The 18714-nt window shown below is 38.9% G+C and overlaps 1 protein-coding gene across 3 annotated transcripts in view; it reads right to left on the bottom strand.

Moving 5' to 3' along the window:
- Positions 1-18714, bottom strand: part of FSD1L (fibronectin type III and SPRY domain containing 1 like) — a 33693-nt gene that overhangs the window by 902 nt on the left and 14077 nt on the right. For 2 of the 3 annotated variants that reach the window (XM_086770196.1, XM_086770198.1), the window contains exons 5-13: positions 18527-18549; positions 15099-15220; positions 10015-10224; positions 9591-9689; positions 7767-7893; positions 6202-6234; positions 2204-2307; positions 1460-1711; positions 1049-1137 (exon numbers count right to left, since the gene is read on the bottom strand). In XM_086770196.1, the coding sequence (XP_086626322.1) occupies positions 1049-1137; positions 1460-1711; positions 2204-2307; positions 6202-6234; positions 7767-7893; positions 9591-9689; positions 10015-10224; positions 15099-15220; positions 18527-18549 (1059 nt within the window). The remainder of the gene's footprint in view (positions 1-1048; positions 1138-1459; positions 1712-2203; positions 2308-6201; positions 6235-7766; positions 7894-9590; positions 9690-10014; positions 10225-15098; positions 15221-18526; positions 18550-18714) is intronic. The other variant, XM_086770197.1, reaches the window with a different exon arrangement.

Genomic DNA, 18714 nt, shown 5'->3' with positions numbered 1-18714 from the left:
AGAGCTAGACAGATGAGTAACAGACATATCCTTACAGTTCTGATCAGTAAGGCAACTTGCTTAGTCACCTCCAAATAAATAGCTATTGAAAACCTAGCCTCCTATTGTCAGTACATCTAGCCAGTAGTAGAAATTGTGAAAGGAATTATGTCTGAAAAGTGAAAACTCAGGTGTTTGGAAATGCTAGATGTAAGGCTGCCTGGGCAAGTTATACCCTTCCATTCCTTTTCCGTGCCCGAAAGAAGAAGAACTTTATTAACTAACCTAATCACACTTTAAAATTACCATGCTGTGTTTTCTATGGGCTGAATTACAAGAGCTAGAGATCAGTGCCTAGGCAGCTGAGTTGTCAATATGAACTAGCATGCTAGCCTCCTCCAGATTCCTAAGATTGCAAGCAGGGTATAGGTCTAGGAAAAGTATGATGCACTTGATCGCACCTTAACACAGCTGAGGCCTCCAAATTTAGTTAAATTACTTAAATCATTAAAGGAAAACAAATATGCAGTAACTAATCCTTGTCCTGTGCATTTTTTGCAAGGTTTGAGTCTTTAGAATTGCAGCAAGTTTTCATCAATTAGCTTAGAGCCAGAAAAAAGTTAAACAGACCACTGACATGACTGGCAAGAAAATCTCACTGACCTTTTAAAGATCTGAAAGCTAGAATCTTGTAACTCAGAGGGAAGCATCTGGTGGTGTTCTGTCTCATGACACCTGCTCTGACAGCTCACAGCATCTTGGGCTCCTATCTGCATCACTTCAGTTATTGTAGCAGGTTCATCACCTACCAGAATGTGCTATTAATTTACCCTACAAAAATTTAATTACTTTTATTTACATAGCTAGGACATCCAGGCACAGGGTTTTCTTATCAGAGTGCTATTATAAACACCACATGAAATAAAAAAAAAGAAAACAGTTAAACATTTTGAATAATTATTAGTCAGTCAAAAACAGTGCTCCCGAGTTTCCTTCTTGAAAAAATAATTATGTCTTCAGGAAACTGAGTTCAGTGCTAGAAACTGAACAAAATTTTATAGATACTGACCATGAAGGCTGGAAATAATGGTTGGGTAAACTTTGTTCTGAAGGTGTGTAACCGCTTCTTTGAGCTTGCATTACAAAATGCGAGCTGACCTAGAAGAGGCAGAAAACAAGCTGAAATACATGTTTGAATGCTATTGCTATGTAACTTTTTGTAAAATTGACTTTTTTGCAGGGAAAAGTTTCCAGAACACACTAAATACAGTCCATGTAACTGAAAAATTCTCAGTTAGTAGCTCTGTCACATAGATGAACCCAAGTCATTTGATATTACAAGCACTATTACACAAACAGCTCTGGGCCTTATTTTCACAAGAGACTATATCAATCTGGAAGCAGTATATTACTTTAGCCTTATATTGCTTTCAGCTTGACACTGAGCACTAAGTAAGTTTTTAGCCAAATCTCAGTTTACCTCCATCAAAGTCGCAGTATATTCCTAGTCTGTCTGGAACAGGTTTATCTAGAGTCTTGGCTTTATTATTATGTTTTGCTGAAAATGTGGTTTGCAGCCAGTTGTTAACATGGATGCACCAACTCGATTTAGTCTTTCCCAGCTGGTCAAATTTCCCCAGGCTTTCGTATGCTACTCCGATGCTGTAGGATTTGCAGTCCTTCTGGGCTCTCACCTCCCAGTAATGCTGTCCACTCTCAATAGTGTTGTCTCCTACAAAAAGAAAAAACAAAACAAAACATTTAGTCACTATAATTAAGTGTACCTTACAATGCTTGCTTCCCTATAGGGACCAGTGATGTGTTCTCTGTTTTATTTTAAGGTGAAGGCTTAGGAATACAAAAATCTGACCTACAAGGAACAAAAACAAACAAAAAAAAAAACAACAAAAAAACCTGATGCACAAGAAAGTATCATACAAACATAATGAGACAGTTTTTACTTACTGAAACAAGATACTTTTAACATCAATTCACATTTAACAGCAGTGAATGTCAGTCACTAAGAGCCTTGTAATAAAGTGCTTCAAAATACTTGAAGGCACTTGCTGTAGGATGAAATTCTAGTGTTATATAGGCAAAACTACCTCTCTATAGGACATCATCAGGTACATAGCCTTGAACAATCACAGTTTTTCCCCTGAAATTCTATGTAATTTGCTCTTCTACAGCACTACACCTGTAACAGAAGTAAAGTTTTCCTTACCCAACACTGTGTATGATTCACCAGTAAAACGATCTCTGGTGCCTGTGGTTTTTGTTGAGGATTTTGCATTAACAGGTGTCCTCTTTGGAGAGGATGGACCACTTCTAAGAAGAAATGAACCATTCAAGATTTGGATGCAGTTACAGATGTGCATACTCAAACAAGTTTTCTTGAGTCAATTAGGGTGCAATAAACATACATAAGCTATTGAAATGACACATTAGTTCAGCTCCTTAATACCTCTAGCAGTATGCATGCACAAGAACTGAGCGAGATGACAGCCAGAAAAAAAAAAAAAAACATGAGATACTAACAAACAAGTTCAGAGGCAGCTGACAAAGGAAATAGGAGGCAAAAAAAGCAGATATGTGGCATGTGGTTTGAATGAATGCCTGTACTATGCAGAAAGAACTTAGGTTTCTGGTTTTCCATATAAGATTTCTAACAAGTCTTGTAGGTCAGCTACAGCAGATACATAGAATACACTGCTGACATTCAATGCCAAAAGACCTAATTTTCAGTAGAATTTAAGCATCACCGAATGGGAAAATAACAACAGTTATGTTAAAGGTAGGTTTTTCAGCACATGTATGGATTGTATAAGCAATGACTGAAATCCTTACAAAAAGTGTCACCCAATGAAGAATGAAAGGAATAAAATTATTATAATTTTACTTCAAAATACACAACTGAAGATGATACAAAACCCAAGAATGGATTTTATGTTAAAAAGAGATGAAGTGAGACTTCCAGAGTTTAATGCATCACAACTCTCCTCCTCCAAAAAAAAAAAAAAACCAAAAAAAAAACCAAACGACCACCAAACAGATATTGAAGGGTAGGGATTTTGTTTAGTATTTTAACTCTATCAAAGACTACAGAAAGGAAAATTGTATCACAATACATTCTGCTGAGAAGCACACAGCAACTCCAAGAGTCATTATAAAATTTAAGAATCTATCCTAGATCAAGAAAGGCTTAGATTTTGTAATCATACTTTTCAAAAGCATTCTCAGGAAGAAATAGCAAAATAAATGAAGATACATTTCACTCTGGAGAATACTCTAATGTGCACTCAGTTGCATAAAATAATACTTTGAACTAATAAGGTTTTCAAACATTTTATTTTACCTCAGTTATGCCCTCAAAAATAATTCCTAGCCATTTAACCATTAAACAAAATGAAGGCTATTTGCAAATTACAGTGAATATCAAACCTCAGTATCCAGGGAATCATGGCTGGTTATTATTCTAAAGGCAATCAGTTGTAAAGAATTTCAACTTCTTAGAAATCCATGTAGTTTACAGTTTAATTTCATTGACAAAAAAAATTAGAAGTACAACTCAAACACACGTGAGAAGTCACTTTCAAATCCTCATCCTCTGCAGTCCATCATACCTTAGCCTTAGAAGAGTAACCACACACAAAAAGTTCTCTCCAACTCTCCTTTCAGCTACAATTCAGTAAAGCTAATTGCTTCTTAATTGTCCATTAATACATTGAAGTTTAGCTTGTTTCCTTTCTGATTCATTTAACACTGATTTCAAGTCTTCTAGAATTGTTCTCAAATACCATTTCATAAAGGGTTAGAAAATGTCCCTTTTGTCTGATCCCTTCATTAAAATAAAGTCACATGGGAATCAAAAGTTGAGTGGTATTTAGCTGTCATACATAAGTATACTAGAATCTCTGGTTCATCTTTACGACTAAGTTTGTTTTATTCCAGTAACAGAAGTCTACAAGAAATCACTGATAAAAACGCTGTCTACTTTAACTTCACATATAAATTTGCCAGTACTGATCAGAAGACAGTTAAGCTTCTAAACTGTTTGCAAGAATAACACAAAGGGGGTAATTGTATATTGTGCAGGTGTGCCACATCAAATGCTTTTGATTTTTGTTAACATAGAGGAAGCTGTAGTTTACTTACCAGAGAAAAAGGTAACAAGTGAAAGCATGGGGAAAAAAAAAAAAAAAAGCAATGCCAAGAATTAAAGCATAATTTCAGGGGAAACCATCACCTTTTGCAGATTCCATCCTGCTTCAAGTGCATCAAAGACTGATCACTCACACTTCAAACAAAAGCTGCTGATATTTTTCCATTAGATTCAGTATAAATGAGTTATGCAGAAAGCAAGATGGCCATTTAGAGAATCACCATGAGAAAAAATGCAGGTGCTTTGCTAGTATTTTCTCAAAGTCAGGAAGACATTAAAAGGTCCTCAATGTCACTTATTTTCTTCAAGTCTTCTGTAAATGGCTGCTGCGTGTGCTTTTTCTGCTCAAAATCTAACAGCCTTTAACAGTTTAAACAATGATGTTAAATATTTAGCATAAATGTTTGAAAAAAACCCAGTTTTTTCCTGCCCTTCCCCAGTGCTTAAGTCTCACTTCCAATAGGGAAAGGTGGGAAATTTTAGAGCAGAAAGTCAGTTTGGTGTCCATTTTCCAATACAGTACAGTTTTCGTTACCTAGTAGAGTAACTGATGCATTTCTTCCACTATTCGGTGACCAGATAGTCTCATCTTATGGTTAGGACTGCAGTTAGTCTCAGTTTTCTTAACCACTTCAGCAAATAAAACATTCCAAACAGTATATATTCTCTTTTGGAGGAGAAAGGCCAAGGAGCAATACCAGACATCATCCATGGAGGAATAGCAGAAGTTATCGAGAGGCTTTATTCTAGTCTAATCAATATGTTACAAATCATTAAGCATGTTATCACCATCCTGTCTTTCCAGCCCTTGAAAGCTGCACATTTGATGTTTAAAACAATTACACTGCAACTTTTTCCACCAACTATGGAGCTAGCTTCACATTTTCCTGCTAATGCAGACAACATTGCAGATACTCTTAACAGGGAACCAAAGTCTCCTGCAAGAAGCAAAGATCATCTAAATCTTCTGCTAAAAAAGGTCAGACTGAGATGCAAAGCTGAACATGTGACCATGTCCTTCTGCCAAAGCAAAGGCCCGAACTAGGGAAGTTCTTTACTGACAACTACAAAAAGTGATCAAGCTACAAGACTCTCAGTTTGCTGAGCAAGTAGCAGTATCTCCAAGACAGTTTCAAAACTTAAATCTGCAGAAATTGATATACTTTGCATAGTAGAACTATGAATACTGTACAGCTTCAAGAGCTTGTTTTGTGTACACAAGTGGTTTTTTACTGCTGATCTCAAGCCAAAGATATATCCACCTGACGGATGAATACAGAGGAGTAAAAGCTGTGAGAATTTAGGAACCCGGGCATTTGATTTTGTCCCACAACTTCTAAACCAGTGAAAGAGCAAGAGAGCAAAAATAGGAGGAGTAATTGCTCAAAAAGGAGTTTTACTAGAAAAATAATGAAAAAAATTACACTCAAAAAACAATTGCAGAAGGAATAGGACAGTATTTTAGCTGCCTTTACATAGCAAAAAAGAGGCTCTCTCATTTGAACAATTGGTTCCGCAAGTAGAACTGCCATGAAGCAATCATTCTAAACTTCATCCTCTTTGAAAGTGTAAGAACATTTTCTACATTTCTCTGATGTCTAGTAACAGCTATAGCACAACTTCAGAGGCAAAAAGGTTTTCAGATTCAAAAAGAACTAAAAAAAATTAAAGTTCTCAGAAGGGAACTCTTTACTGCATTTCTAAAAAATTTAGCGTGCTATCATGTGCCAGAAAGGTAAGGAAGCATCAGTGTATCTGTAAATAACAAGAGATCTTTGGATGAACACTGGAATACATAATACTCTTCCAACCATTGCAAATCAGGTACCTCACACACTAGGACACATCCTTCCAGGAAGGCTGTTTTCCTGTCACTGGAAAATATATACATAATCTCTATGAATGCAAGTTAAACTTTTAAGTATTTTTTAAAAGTATGTGTGTACTGTTACCGATAAAGGCTGCTAGATTTATTTCTCATTATATCAAGCAAAGGAAAGTAGCATAGGCTCCCAGCAAAACTAGGTGCTAGATCCTAGGAATAAGAGGTATATTATCACCTTCTATTGCTCTTCAGCAGACGATTCTGGCCACTGTCAATAGAAATAAGGAGTCATTAAATGACTGTTACATTACTACAGTAAATTATACCCATTTTTAAGATGCCACTAAATCTTATTCTACCATGCTTCCAGCAGTATATGCCCACAGGGAAGGTATTTGTTCATAAATTATCTCAAGCAGTGCTCTTTATACCAAAAGCACATGTTTAAAGTCTATTAATTATCTTTGAGGAAGAAGTAGCCAGCTCTGCAGACACGGCAAGAGCAATGGACACTGTTCACATCTTGACTTTAGAAAGGCTTTTGACCCATTCCCACACAGTATCCCAATACTGAGTATTGGGCCACAGAATGTGTACAGAACCAGCTGAACACCAGGCTGACAGCTATGGATAGCTTTCTCCAGATGAGAGAACCCCACACAATAGGACAGGCTGGGGGACAACTGAAGAAAGAGGAGTTCTGCAGAAAAGCAGCTGGGAGTCTTGGTGGACAACAGGAGCTGACAACAGGTGGACAACACGATGCACTGTGCCCTTATGGCAGAGGTGGCCAACCACATCCTGGGCTGTAGCAGTAAGACAGCAACCAGGAGGCCAAAGCAGGTGACAGTTCCTCTTGATTTGGCACCTGTCAGACCAAGCCTGAAGTCCTGTATCCAGGTCTGGGCTACTCAGGACAATATCCTGACATACCAGAGCAAGTCCAGTGGAAGGCAAACAACACAGTTAAGAGACAGGAAGACAATTGGGTTTGCTCAGCTTCAGAAGAACAAGCTATCTTTAATGACGTAACAGAAAGGTACAGAGAATAGAGCCAGGCTTTTCTCAGAGGGGTGCACACTGATAGTTGAGAGGCACCTGGTACTCACTACACCACAGGAAATTCCAATCAGAGATCAGGATATTCCTCCCCTTTCATTAAGGTGGGCTGGAATACAGGCCCAGCAAGTTAACACATTCTTCATCCTTGGATATATTCAAGGCTCAGAATATACTGATCTAGTGATAGTAGAGGGGTCAGGGGAAGGTATTTTAAGATTTATTCTTATTTCTCATTGTCCTACTCTGACTATTGATTAGCAATACATTAATTTAAACTTCCCCAAATTGTGTCTGTTTTGCCCGTGACAGTAACTGTGGAGTTATCTCCCTGTCTTATCTTGACCAATGATCCTCTTATTGTATTTTCTCTCCTACTGTCCAGTTGAGGAGGGGAAGCAATAGACCAACTTGGTGGGCACCTGGTGGCTAGCCAACATCAACCCACCATATCTACAAGTGTATTCTAGTACCTTGAATGATACAAGTGTATTCTGAAGAGACTTAAATTCTATTTAATGATTCAGATACATTTCTAGCAGCTTCCATAAATAGCCTCCACCTTTGTGTGACAGGGGAAGGGAAAGAAAAAAGTTAAAACTTCTTCCAGAGAAAGATTTGAGTGAAAATTCCTTTGGTATCCCACTGTCCTCAAATGCTTTAATTGCCCCCTGCCCCCTTCCCCAATTGCCAGATAAGGCATCTCAGACAATGTAAACGTTTACCAAACAGAGCTCTTACCTGCTTCTGTTCTCCTTCCCTTTTAATTTTTCTTGGCCTTTGCCTCCAGTAGCATCCCATTCAACATAAGCATCTTCAATTCTCAAGTTCAGATGAGATGAAGTACCGTCCAACCTGAACACAAATGCTGGTCAAGACAAAATGTGAAACAGTGAAATGGCATAATGCTCTCTCCCAACAGCAGCTATTCAAAGAAAACAATAGAAGCAGTAGTAAAAAATTGTAGCAGAGCACTATTCAACTTAATAGAAACATCAGGTATTTAGTCTGATACTTGTCATTAAGGTAAGAAGCCCTTTAAATAAAGCACAACTATCTACCTTCAGCATATAGGTTACATCAAAGTAAGTTTTTTTCATCTTTATAATGCTGTAATATCAGTAATTAAATTCAGTTAGTGCTTTCTGCTAGTTACAGCCTACTCCCTAGATGATAATGATTTTTAAAGGTATGCTTATTTTCCACACTCTGCAGCAAGGTGTTTCCATGCCCTTCTCCAACATGGTGTTTATAAGGATTGCAAACTTGGAGAATATTAAATTGACAGGATAGCACGTACAGGCAGACAGAGTTGAAATGTGAAGTCAGCTGCAGATACAAGAACCGTACAGAAAGCATGCAGCCAGAAGAGATTTGGTATTTGCTGCAGCCAAGTATTTCATCCAAGAAAACAAAACTAATACAACATGCCAAGTCCCCTGAACATGTTTACTTACAGATTATTCTGTAAGTGTCCTAATACTATCAGATATTATAGTCTGATTCTGGAATAAAGTATACTTAAGACTTTAAGCATTTAGAGCTCAACAGTACACAGGTCTAAAAAACAGTAAGGTAAGCACATGGACAAGAATATTGTGTTTCCATGGACTGACTATTAAATAAAGTTAACTAAATCAAAACAATCAAAAGCAGACTTACTTTTCTAGTACTGGAATAAGGAATGTAAGTGGCTGTTATTAAGTGTATACCATATATCTGAGAATGACTGTTGCTTAAGAAGATCAAAAGTGTTTTAGAAAAGTTATCAGAATGCAAATCAGCTCATTCAAATTGCATATAGCTTTGTTTTTATGAAGTAATATTCACAAGTAACAGAATTTATATTTCAATTACTCAGTTCATATCCATCATTTTGCCCTTTACACTACAGGCTTGGCTACAGCTAAAGCCTCGGGATCATTATTTCCACCATAATAGTTAAGATTTGTGTTGTCACAAAACATCACTTCCAATAAATTTTTCTTCTAATTTATTTTCAGAATGATGTTAGGAAGCCATCCTCAGACTAAATGATTTCTAACACAATCACTTAACATTAGCAATTTGGAGCTGCCTTTTTTGGAATATTGACAGTGATCAGAATCTGCAGAGTAAAAAAAAATTATTGGTACCTTCTATTTACAGAAAACTATTACCTGTCACATGCTAAGTACCAATAACCAGCCAATGATACAGCAAATGTTTAGATGCCCTAAGAGTCCTACTGATGCTCAGCCACAACATTTGCCTTCTCTTGCTATATGCTGGCATGAGATAGCAGCACATAATACTGTCAATCCACAGTTCAAAACAACCAATGTCAAGCTCTGTTGGAGAAAGTTACGTCACTACCTCATGTTTAGTGTCTGAATGCTAGAAGACCAACTTTGTGCCAGTAAGTTTCTTGATCCTCTTCAGAAATGGTTGTTTTCCTTTCCACTTACAACACATTTCAGCAGCGCTGACACAGAAGCAGACAGAATATACATGTTTCTATACAAAGGCAGAACAGTAAGTGCAGGGCTTTCACTACATCTAAGGTTAGAGTCTTTCAAATTTTACCTTTGGTTTCCAGAGTCACAGGATCGGAGTATTCCCCTGCCACAGCTTTATTGCAAGCTTGTACTCTAAGGTTCATGTATTTTGTATCAAATATCAGACCTAAAAAGTGAATGTTTAGAAACTTGAGTTGAGATTAATTAATGACAGTGTTTACAAGACTAAGATCTGTTCCATGTGGCTGTCTTCCATTTATCTGTCTGAAAAAAAAAAACAAGCTTAAGTATCAGTGTGAACTTCATTTAACACAATTTTTTACAAAACCTCAAAGACAAAAAGGCAAAGCCATTATTGTACAACACACACCCAAGACTAATGTGATACAATAGAAGCTTCATTATGTTGAGAAAAATGGGTATTCTGCAAAACTTTAAGCATAAACAGTTTTAGGAATATTCTTGGTTTTGAAGTATAAAAAAACCTTTACCTGATAATGTGTATCCAGTAGTTTTAATATTGTCTATCAGTTCCCAAGGCTCTTCATGTTTTACTCGAGGAAGTCCATCAAAGTTGGTCTTCCTATACTCTAGTATAAAATGATCAATTCTGCTGTCTTCTTCAGGCATTCTCCATGATACTGTTATGCAGTTATCAGCAACCAGACATGCAGCTAGATCAATCTCTGGAGCTTTAGGGACTGCAGAAAGACAGATACACAGATTAGTTTAAATAAGAGAATGGACTGAATATTAATTTGTCCTTCTAGGATTTATAGAGTTCAGAAGTTGCCCTTGGTCCAGTAACATTCATTCATTTTAGAGGATCTATTCCATTAGCAAAGCACAATAGAAGACTAGGCATATCACTTTCACTTGAAATGCATTTTACAAAATGAGAAATACACATTAGCTCTAGGGTAAATATTTGTATCACATTTTCCAGATATTTGTTTTGTCAGTAAGTTGGGCCAATCCCCTTCTGGAAGCTGTAAGAAGGGCATGGTAGAGCAGACTGGACTTAAAATTATGAACCTACATTTAGAATAACACTACACAAGAAGAATATTAAGCAGCAAACTTTGTATTTCTGAATCTTCAGAAGGCAAGTACAGCTGCAGCCCTCAAACAGCATCACTTAATTTTACTTCCACCACTACAGACAAGTAACAGTGTAATAGTTTCCACTAGCCAGTCAGCAGTTATTAATTTTCCTTCATCTTTTGTCTTGGAAGAAGGGGAAAGAATTTAATATTCACTAAACAAAATACTCAAGTTTTGTTTATAAACAACAGAAGTCTATTTTCATTAAATCTAAGAGCACTTAAGTCACTGGAAAATGTTTTTCATTTCAGAAGGCATTTGCATACTCTTCATAGTGTCCAAAGTACATTAAAGGAAGACTTTTGCTGGAGGAAGTGAAAAAGATGTTTTATTGTTTGCAGTTTTTGGAGGAATGATCTGCAAAAGCTTTTCCTTTGTTTCAGCGTTCACAAGAGCTTGAAATAGATAAAAAAGTGGCCTGCAATTCAATGTATCTAGCAGGAATATAAAAAAAGTACAATACTGATGCACCCATGGGACTGATAAAGCTGCTCAACCTTTTCCATAACACTCAACTGTGTGGTTCAGTATAGTTACATTCCAGCGAGAAAGTCCTAATTACATACATGTTGCATTTATGCACTTGAAACAACTATTTCTTGAACAGATTGTTACCCATTATTCTCCTCCACAATGACTGATGACAGTCAGCATCATATTAATTATGGTTAAGTCATTTGAGATGAGTAATTTTACCATGTAGATACAAACACCTCTTAGCTATAACAGGTCCACTAGAAACAGAAGGCCTAGTTTGCTTTATACACACTACTTCACACCTTCCCATTCCTTCCCTTCCTATCTTTTAAAATATGTTGACCTAGAACTACTGAAACGCATCATTTTTATCCTTACATCCCTGTAGTTTAAGCCAAGCAGGAATTACACTGAAACTGGTGGTGTAGGTTTAAAATGCTTAAGAACAAATAAACTGCACAGAAAAGACTGAAAGCAAGAATATTCAAGTCTGTACCGGTTTTGGCTGGGACAGTTACATTTCTTTATAGAGGCTTGTATGGTACTACACTTCATATTTGTGACGAAAACAGTTTGATAACACAGCAATTATTGCTGAGCAGCATCAAGGCCTTTTCTGCTTCTCACACTGCCCCATCAGTGAGTAGGCTGCAGGTGCTCAAGAAGTCGGGAGAAGACAAGGTTGGGACAGCTGACCCCAACTGACCACAGGAATATCTCACACCATATGGCATTGTGCTCAGCAATAAAAGATGGGGGAAGAAGGATGGGAGGGACCTTAGGAGTTATAGCACTTTTGTCTTCCCATGTTACCAATACGCATGATGGAGCCCCACTTTCCTGCAGATGGCTGAAGATCTGCCTGCCAATGGGAAGTAGTGAATGAATGACTAGATGACCTTTGAAGGTCCCTTCCAACCCTAACCATTCTATGATTCTATGATTCCATGAATTCACTTACGCACACAGCTTTTGCTTTACATAAACTGTCTTTATCTAAACCCGCAAGTTTTCTCACTTTTACCCTTCTGATTTTCTTCACCATCCCACTGCAGCAGAGGGCAGTGAGCAAGTGGCTGTGTAATGCTTAGCTGCCTGCCAGGGTTAAACCATGCCAAATTCTGAAGCATTAATCACACACACTTGCCATCAAATTTCGAAGTCATCCAACAATAATTTGAGAATAATATTAGTAAAATCTCTTCTTAGGCAAAACAAAAATTAAGATGACAAGTATTTCAGAACACATGCCTGTAAACCCCTTCTTAAACAGAAGATGAGGACAAGTATCCACAGCTTTAGTTACATACTCCAGTTATTTTTGTCGTGGTATAAGCTACCAGATAGAGAGTCTTCCATGTGTTTGGAGTGACCAAGTCTTCAGCTTAATGCTAGCAGTGTTCAAATACCTGCATTACTGCAACACCAAACCTGTTTCAACTTCCCACAACAGGACCTTAGTACTTCCTGATATATGAAGGTCTATCAATGCTCAGTGCAATTTTGCCTGCAAGTTTGAACCATGAGTATCTGGTGTCAAAGTAACTGATAGCTTGGCACTACAGTAGAAGAAAGCAAGACAGAAGCCCAGACAGTTAATTCTCCTGTTTACAAATAAAAGGCCCAAACAATTCAAATTCCTACGTATTTGATAAGGAAAATGCATGTATAAGAAGGGCTATACTAAGTAATATCTTCATCAATAAAAGATTTTGTTCGTGCTTGCTGTTAGATCTTAATACTCCCATTCCTGTTAAACAGGTGCACTGTGACCAGCTTATCTAGTTATCTAGTTTGTTCTCCTATCTATGAAATACAGAGCAATGATTGCCACCCAGAGTCTAAGACCAAAATATGAATTTCTGCCTAGACACTGCTAGCTGACCACTAGGAATAATGTTGCTAATTTACAACACTTGCTACCACATACTGTATCTGCAGCATACAAGATAAATGGGCAGAAATGTAAACTGATGCTGACAAGTCCTTAACAGATTTGGATTAATGACCTAGAGATGAAAGAATTTACACCCTTGCCAGCAGGGATGTAAATTCTTGACAGTATATTCTTGGCATCAGTCAAGGGCAGAGTGGTTTAAATACGAAAGCAGTATGAACAAAAAGATATGGAAGACACATATACTAGAATAGAATCATAGAATCACAGAATGATTAGGGTTGGAAGGGACCTTCAAAGGTCATCTAGTCCAACCCCCCTGCAAGGAGCAGGAACATCCCCGACTAGATCAGGTTGCTCAGAGCCTCATCCAGCCTGGCCTTGAACGTTTCCAGGGATGGGGCTTCCACCACCTCTCTGGGCAACCTGTTCCAGTGTTCTATAACTCGCATCGTAAAAAATTTTTTCCTAATTTCCAATCCAAATCTACCCCCCTCTATTTTAAAACCATTACCCCTCGTCCTATTGCAACAGGCCCTACTAAACAGCCTTTCCCCATCTTTCCTGTAGGCCCCCTTGAGGTACTGGAAGACTGCTATCAGGTCTCCCCGGAGCCTCCTCTTCTCCAGGCTGAACAGCCCCAACTCTCTCAGCCTGTCCTCATAAGAGAGGTGCTCCAGCCCTTTTATCATCTTCGTGGCCCTCCTCTTGCACTTGGCCTGGTTGAACTTCATGAGGTTGGCACAGGCCCACCTCTCCAGCCTGTCAAGGTCCCTCTGGATGGCATCCCTCCCTTCCAGCGTGTCGACGGCACCACACAACTTGGTGTCATCGGCGAACTTGCTGAGGGTGCACTCTATCCCACTGTCCATGTCACCAACAAAGATGTTGAAAAGGGCCGGGCCCAGCACGGACCCCTGAGGGACGCCACTCGTGACCGGTCTCCACATGGACATTGAGCCGTTGACAACCACTCTGAGTGCGGCCATCCAGCCAACTCCTTATCCACCGAGTGGTCCATCCATCAAACCCATGTCTCTCTAGTTTAGAGAGAAGGATGTCATGTGGGACAGTGTCAAAAGCTTTGCACAAGTAGATGATGTCAGTTGCTCGTCCCTTGTCCAGCGATGCCGTCACCCCATCATAGAAGGCCACCAAATTGGTCAGGCACGATCTGCCCTTGGTGAAGCCATGTTGGCTGTCACCAACCACCTCCTTGCTCTCCATGTGCCTTAGCATGGTTTCCAGGAGAATCTGCTCCATGACCTTGCCAGGCACAGAGGTGAGGCTGACCGGCCTGTAGTTACCCGGGTCTTCGTTATTCCCCTTTTTAAAAATTGGGGTTATGTTCCCTCTCTTCCAGTCATCGGGGACCTCACCAGACTGCCACGACTTCTCAAATACGATAGCCCGTGGCTTGGCAACTTCATCCGCCAGTTCCCTCAGGACCCACGGATGAATCTCATCAGGTCCCATGGACTTGTGCACCTTTAGGTTCCTCAAATGATCCTGAACCTGCTCTTCGAGTACAACGGGCGCTTCTTCATCCTCACCATCCACACCTAAGCTTTCTTTCAAACAGTAACAAACAGACATATCAATACACATTTTGTGTTATGGTATGATCACTGCCCTAGCAGATTACCTCTCTCTTGCATTTCAGACCCTATCACCACTCTTGTAAGCAACATAGCAGCTTACAGTTCCATGCATAACACTACTGCAGATGACTAAGACTTCAGAGTGTCCCTAAGCATCAGGCTAGCAGGTACAGTATTGAGAAAATTAAGATAACTTCAGGAAATACAAAGGAACTGACAACTCAACAGAAAACGTGGTCTGGAAGACTCGTTCTCACTTCTGAGATCAATGTTATTTTCTGAAGTGCTATATTATGTAGAAATTAAAACAATACTAGAAAACTCTTTTACCCTCAAAGTATTCAGCTTAACATCCAATTAATAAGAACGAGTTTAGGTACTCTGAAAAATTTGCTCATGAAGGTGCAACAAGTGTGTATTTGTTTGGCTTGTTTTTTTTAAATATACTAAGTTATGCATGTAGTAACAAATTAAACTCACTCCATACAGTTTTTACCTGGCAAAAACTTTACAGCGTGGAGCATGCGCCTTTCCTGAGTGAAGTCCACCATCAAGTGAGTCATGCTATCACTGACCTTTGGTTTCAGAGAGATGTGGAACGCTGAAGCCATTGTGACTCTAAAGTCAAGAAAGCAGCATTAGCAAAATGTAGTTTGCATTAAGTTGTATAGCCATTTTCAAAACCAGCAGATTATGTGCATTATTAATTTCAAATTGTTAGCCAAAATACTGATCAAAGACCAGAACATTTTTCTAATAGATAACTGTTTACCATTCAGCAGATTTGAAAATATTGTTTTGCCAATGTGACTGTCTCAAAGAGAATATGGTGCGAGCTCCCAATTGTTCCCTATTACTAGGCAAAGAAATACTAGAAGTGACTAGAGAAGAACTTAAAACTTTTTACTAGTGAAAAAGCTTGGATAAGAGACAAAAAAAAAAAACTTGTATCACTCTATAGAAAATCAGGAAGCATGAAAAATCTAGAGCACTGCAGAATCAGGATCATGTTTTATACACTTAGACATTTGAAACTTAAAACTTCTAGATTAAAAAGGTCCAAAGACCTCTCTGCTCAACAAGATCCATTCATTACCCCTAAAGTGGGATACTCAGAAGGCATTTATAAATAGCAGTGAACAAGTCAAATATTCTGATTTCCTGTCTTCCTCTGATCTTACTAGGGTATGAAGAAGTGTTTGGGTTGTAAACACCATACTGCTTTGGAACATGCAAGTACCAGATCAGTCTTACAAGAGACAAACACAGCTCCCACTTCAACTTTTGAAATTTTACCTCAGTCTTATTCTGCATACTCCTAAGACACTCCTGTACTCTATGAACTAGACCACCAAAAAAAAAAAAAAAAAGAACAAGTCTGCTGTACAGTTCTGTAACTCTGAAGACATCAAGCTACGCAGCAGAATTCGAATAACATTAATTCAGAGATCACACAGGTCCTAACTCCTGCTTTAAAAAAAAAGAGATTCTTGACCAGAAAGTAATATACACATCACAAAAGGAAGTTAACTGCAAACACTTGATTCAATTTACACCCACAGATCTGTGGCACCTTCAGAACACCTAAGATGTATCACTTCCTGTGAGCTATTAAGTGTTTCACTATTATGTAAGAGATTATATGCTAACTCCAGGTACATTAAAGAATGGTGAAAACAAAAAAAAAATAGGTAATGAAGAAGGGAGAGGAAATATGAAGTTAAGTATTAAAGATACAAGCACGTTGAGAGTGACAAGCATTATAATTTTGGGATACAAGACAATTATGACACTGAAATGAACACTATAAATGAGACAAGTCAACTGATTTTCAGTTTTCATTCTGAAATTCAGTACAGGCTGCTTAGCAGATTCCATTGCTTAGCCAGACGCGTGGAGTAAATCTCTCCCTAAGAAACTTCTAATCGGAGGATTAATCTAAGAGAACACTGAGCAGTCAGCCTCAGACAGCTTTTAAACTTCTGTTTAGGCACCAATCTTAGACAGAGAACCACCAGTCACAATTGGTTCAAAAGGATTAGATCACACAGCATTTCAAGAAACTAGAACAGAATGCTTATTACAGAAAAAAAGTATTAAGATTCCTATCACAGCCACTATCCTTCTGATTTAAGGATACTAAATCTTTACCCTTGGAAAAGCAAAGATTAATTTCTGTAGCAATTACTAGCGTGAAAACACCCTGTGAGCTGTCTTTCAAAATATTACGCACATCACAGTAAGTTTCCTGAACTAGAAGGTCAGACTCTCCGAATGTAGTTATTCTTCCAAGTGAAGAAAAACAGCCTTAGCACTTATTTCGAAGTAGTAAAGTTTTGCTTTCTAAACAATAGTTTGAATATACAATTCAAAGAAGAGCTACCAGAAATAGCAATTTCACTGACATTAGTCGCAGTGACAGCACTAGAAATATTTCAACAGCTACACGACTTAAATTCAAAAGGAAAATTAGCTAGCAAAAGTCTGTAAGTACTTAAAACAAACAGGCCCGGCGCTATTCAACATCTTTGTTGGTGATATGGACAGTGGAACTGAGTGCATCCTCAGGAAGTTTGCCAATGACACCAAGCTGTGTGGTGCCGTTGACACGCTGGAAGGGAGGGATGCTATCCAGAGGGACCTTGACAGGCTGGAGAGGTGGGCCCATGCAAACCTCATGAAGTTCAACCAGGCCAAGTGCAAGGTCCTGCACCTGGGTCATGGCAATCCCAGGCCCAAATACAGGCTGGGCGGGGAATGGATTGAGAGCAGCCCTGAGGAGAAGGACTTGGGAGTGCTGGTAGATAAGAAGCTCAGCATGAGCAGGCAATGCGCCCTTGCGGCCCAGAAGGCCAACCGCATCCTGGGCTGCATCAAGAGGAGCGTGGCCAGCAGGTCAAGGGAGGTGATTCTGCCCCTCTACTCTGCACTGGTGAGACCCCACCCGGAGTACCGTGTCCAGTTCTGGAGCCCCCAACACAAGAAAGACATGGACCAGTTGGAAAGGGTCCAGAGGAGGGCCACAAAGATGATCAGAGGGCTGGAGCACCTCTCCTTAGAGGACAGGCTGAGAGAGTTGGGGCTGTTCAGCCTGGAGAAGAGGAGGCTCCGGGGAGACCTGATAGCAGTCTTCCAGTACCTCAAGGGGGCCTACAGGAAAGATGGGGAGAGGCTGTTCAGTACGGCCTGTTGTAACAGGACGAGGGGTAATGGTTTTAAACTAGAGGGAGGTAGATTTAGATTAGACATTAGGAAAATTTTTTTTCCAGTGAGGGTTGTAGAACACTGGAACAGGTTGCCCAAAGAGGTGGTGGATGCCCCATCCCTGGACATGTTCAAGGCCAGGCTAGATGAGGCTCTGAGCAACCTGATTTAGTCAGGGATGTCCCTGCAGGAGGGTTGGACTAGATGACCTTTGAAGGTCCCTTCCAACCCTAACCATTCTATGATTTTATTCTGTTCTGTCCGTATCAATACATGATATCGCTATTCAGATTATATGGTTCTATGATTTTCTCATAATTTAAAGGGATAGATTCACACTGACATATTATTAAATTTCAATCACGAGGTCTTAATTAATAATAATAAACCAGTCGTTATTATTAATAATTAATTATATACTTATTATTTTTCATTAATTTAAACATATATATAGTTATTATTACAGCTGCTGCAGAGGTTTACTTCCCTGTTTTAAAAACAACTTTCTTTTTATTAATGTATGAAAGGCCCCCAGCCAGCAAGGGAAAACACTACAGCAGAAGCATGAAAGTTTTCAGTATTCTTTCAAAAGTTATCATGTCACAATAAACACAGAAAGAGTCAATTTGATTGAAGCTGACTACAACCCTTTCAAAATAAATGCATTTTCAATGACAAGATACATTCAAAGACACAAAAGCGATACACTTCGTACTGTACCTATCTTGGATCTGCGTGGCAGCCTTAATGCATGTCAGGGAGAAAAGAGAGAAAGTAGTTAGTATTTTCATGCAAGTATCAATGGCAGTCACATGCAAGAAGGCTGAGTACAGTCTCAGCTGTACTGCTCAGATTTGAAGATCAAAATGAGTTTAACATTTGCATCAAAATAAGTTTTCCCATAAAGC

Source organism: Chlamydotis macqueenii, chromosome Z (assembly GCF_036417535.1).
Source record: "Chlamydotis macqueenii isolate bChlMac1 chromosome Z, bChlMac1.mat, whole genome shotgun sequence".
NCBI classification, from domain to species: Eukaryota; Metazoa; Chordata; class Aves; order Otidiformes; family Otididae; genus Chlamydotis; species Chlamydotis macqueenii.
Note: the sequence above shows the minus strand (reverse complement) of the source record. Positions and strands in the feature narration are given on the sequence as shown.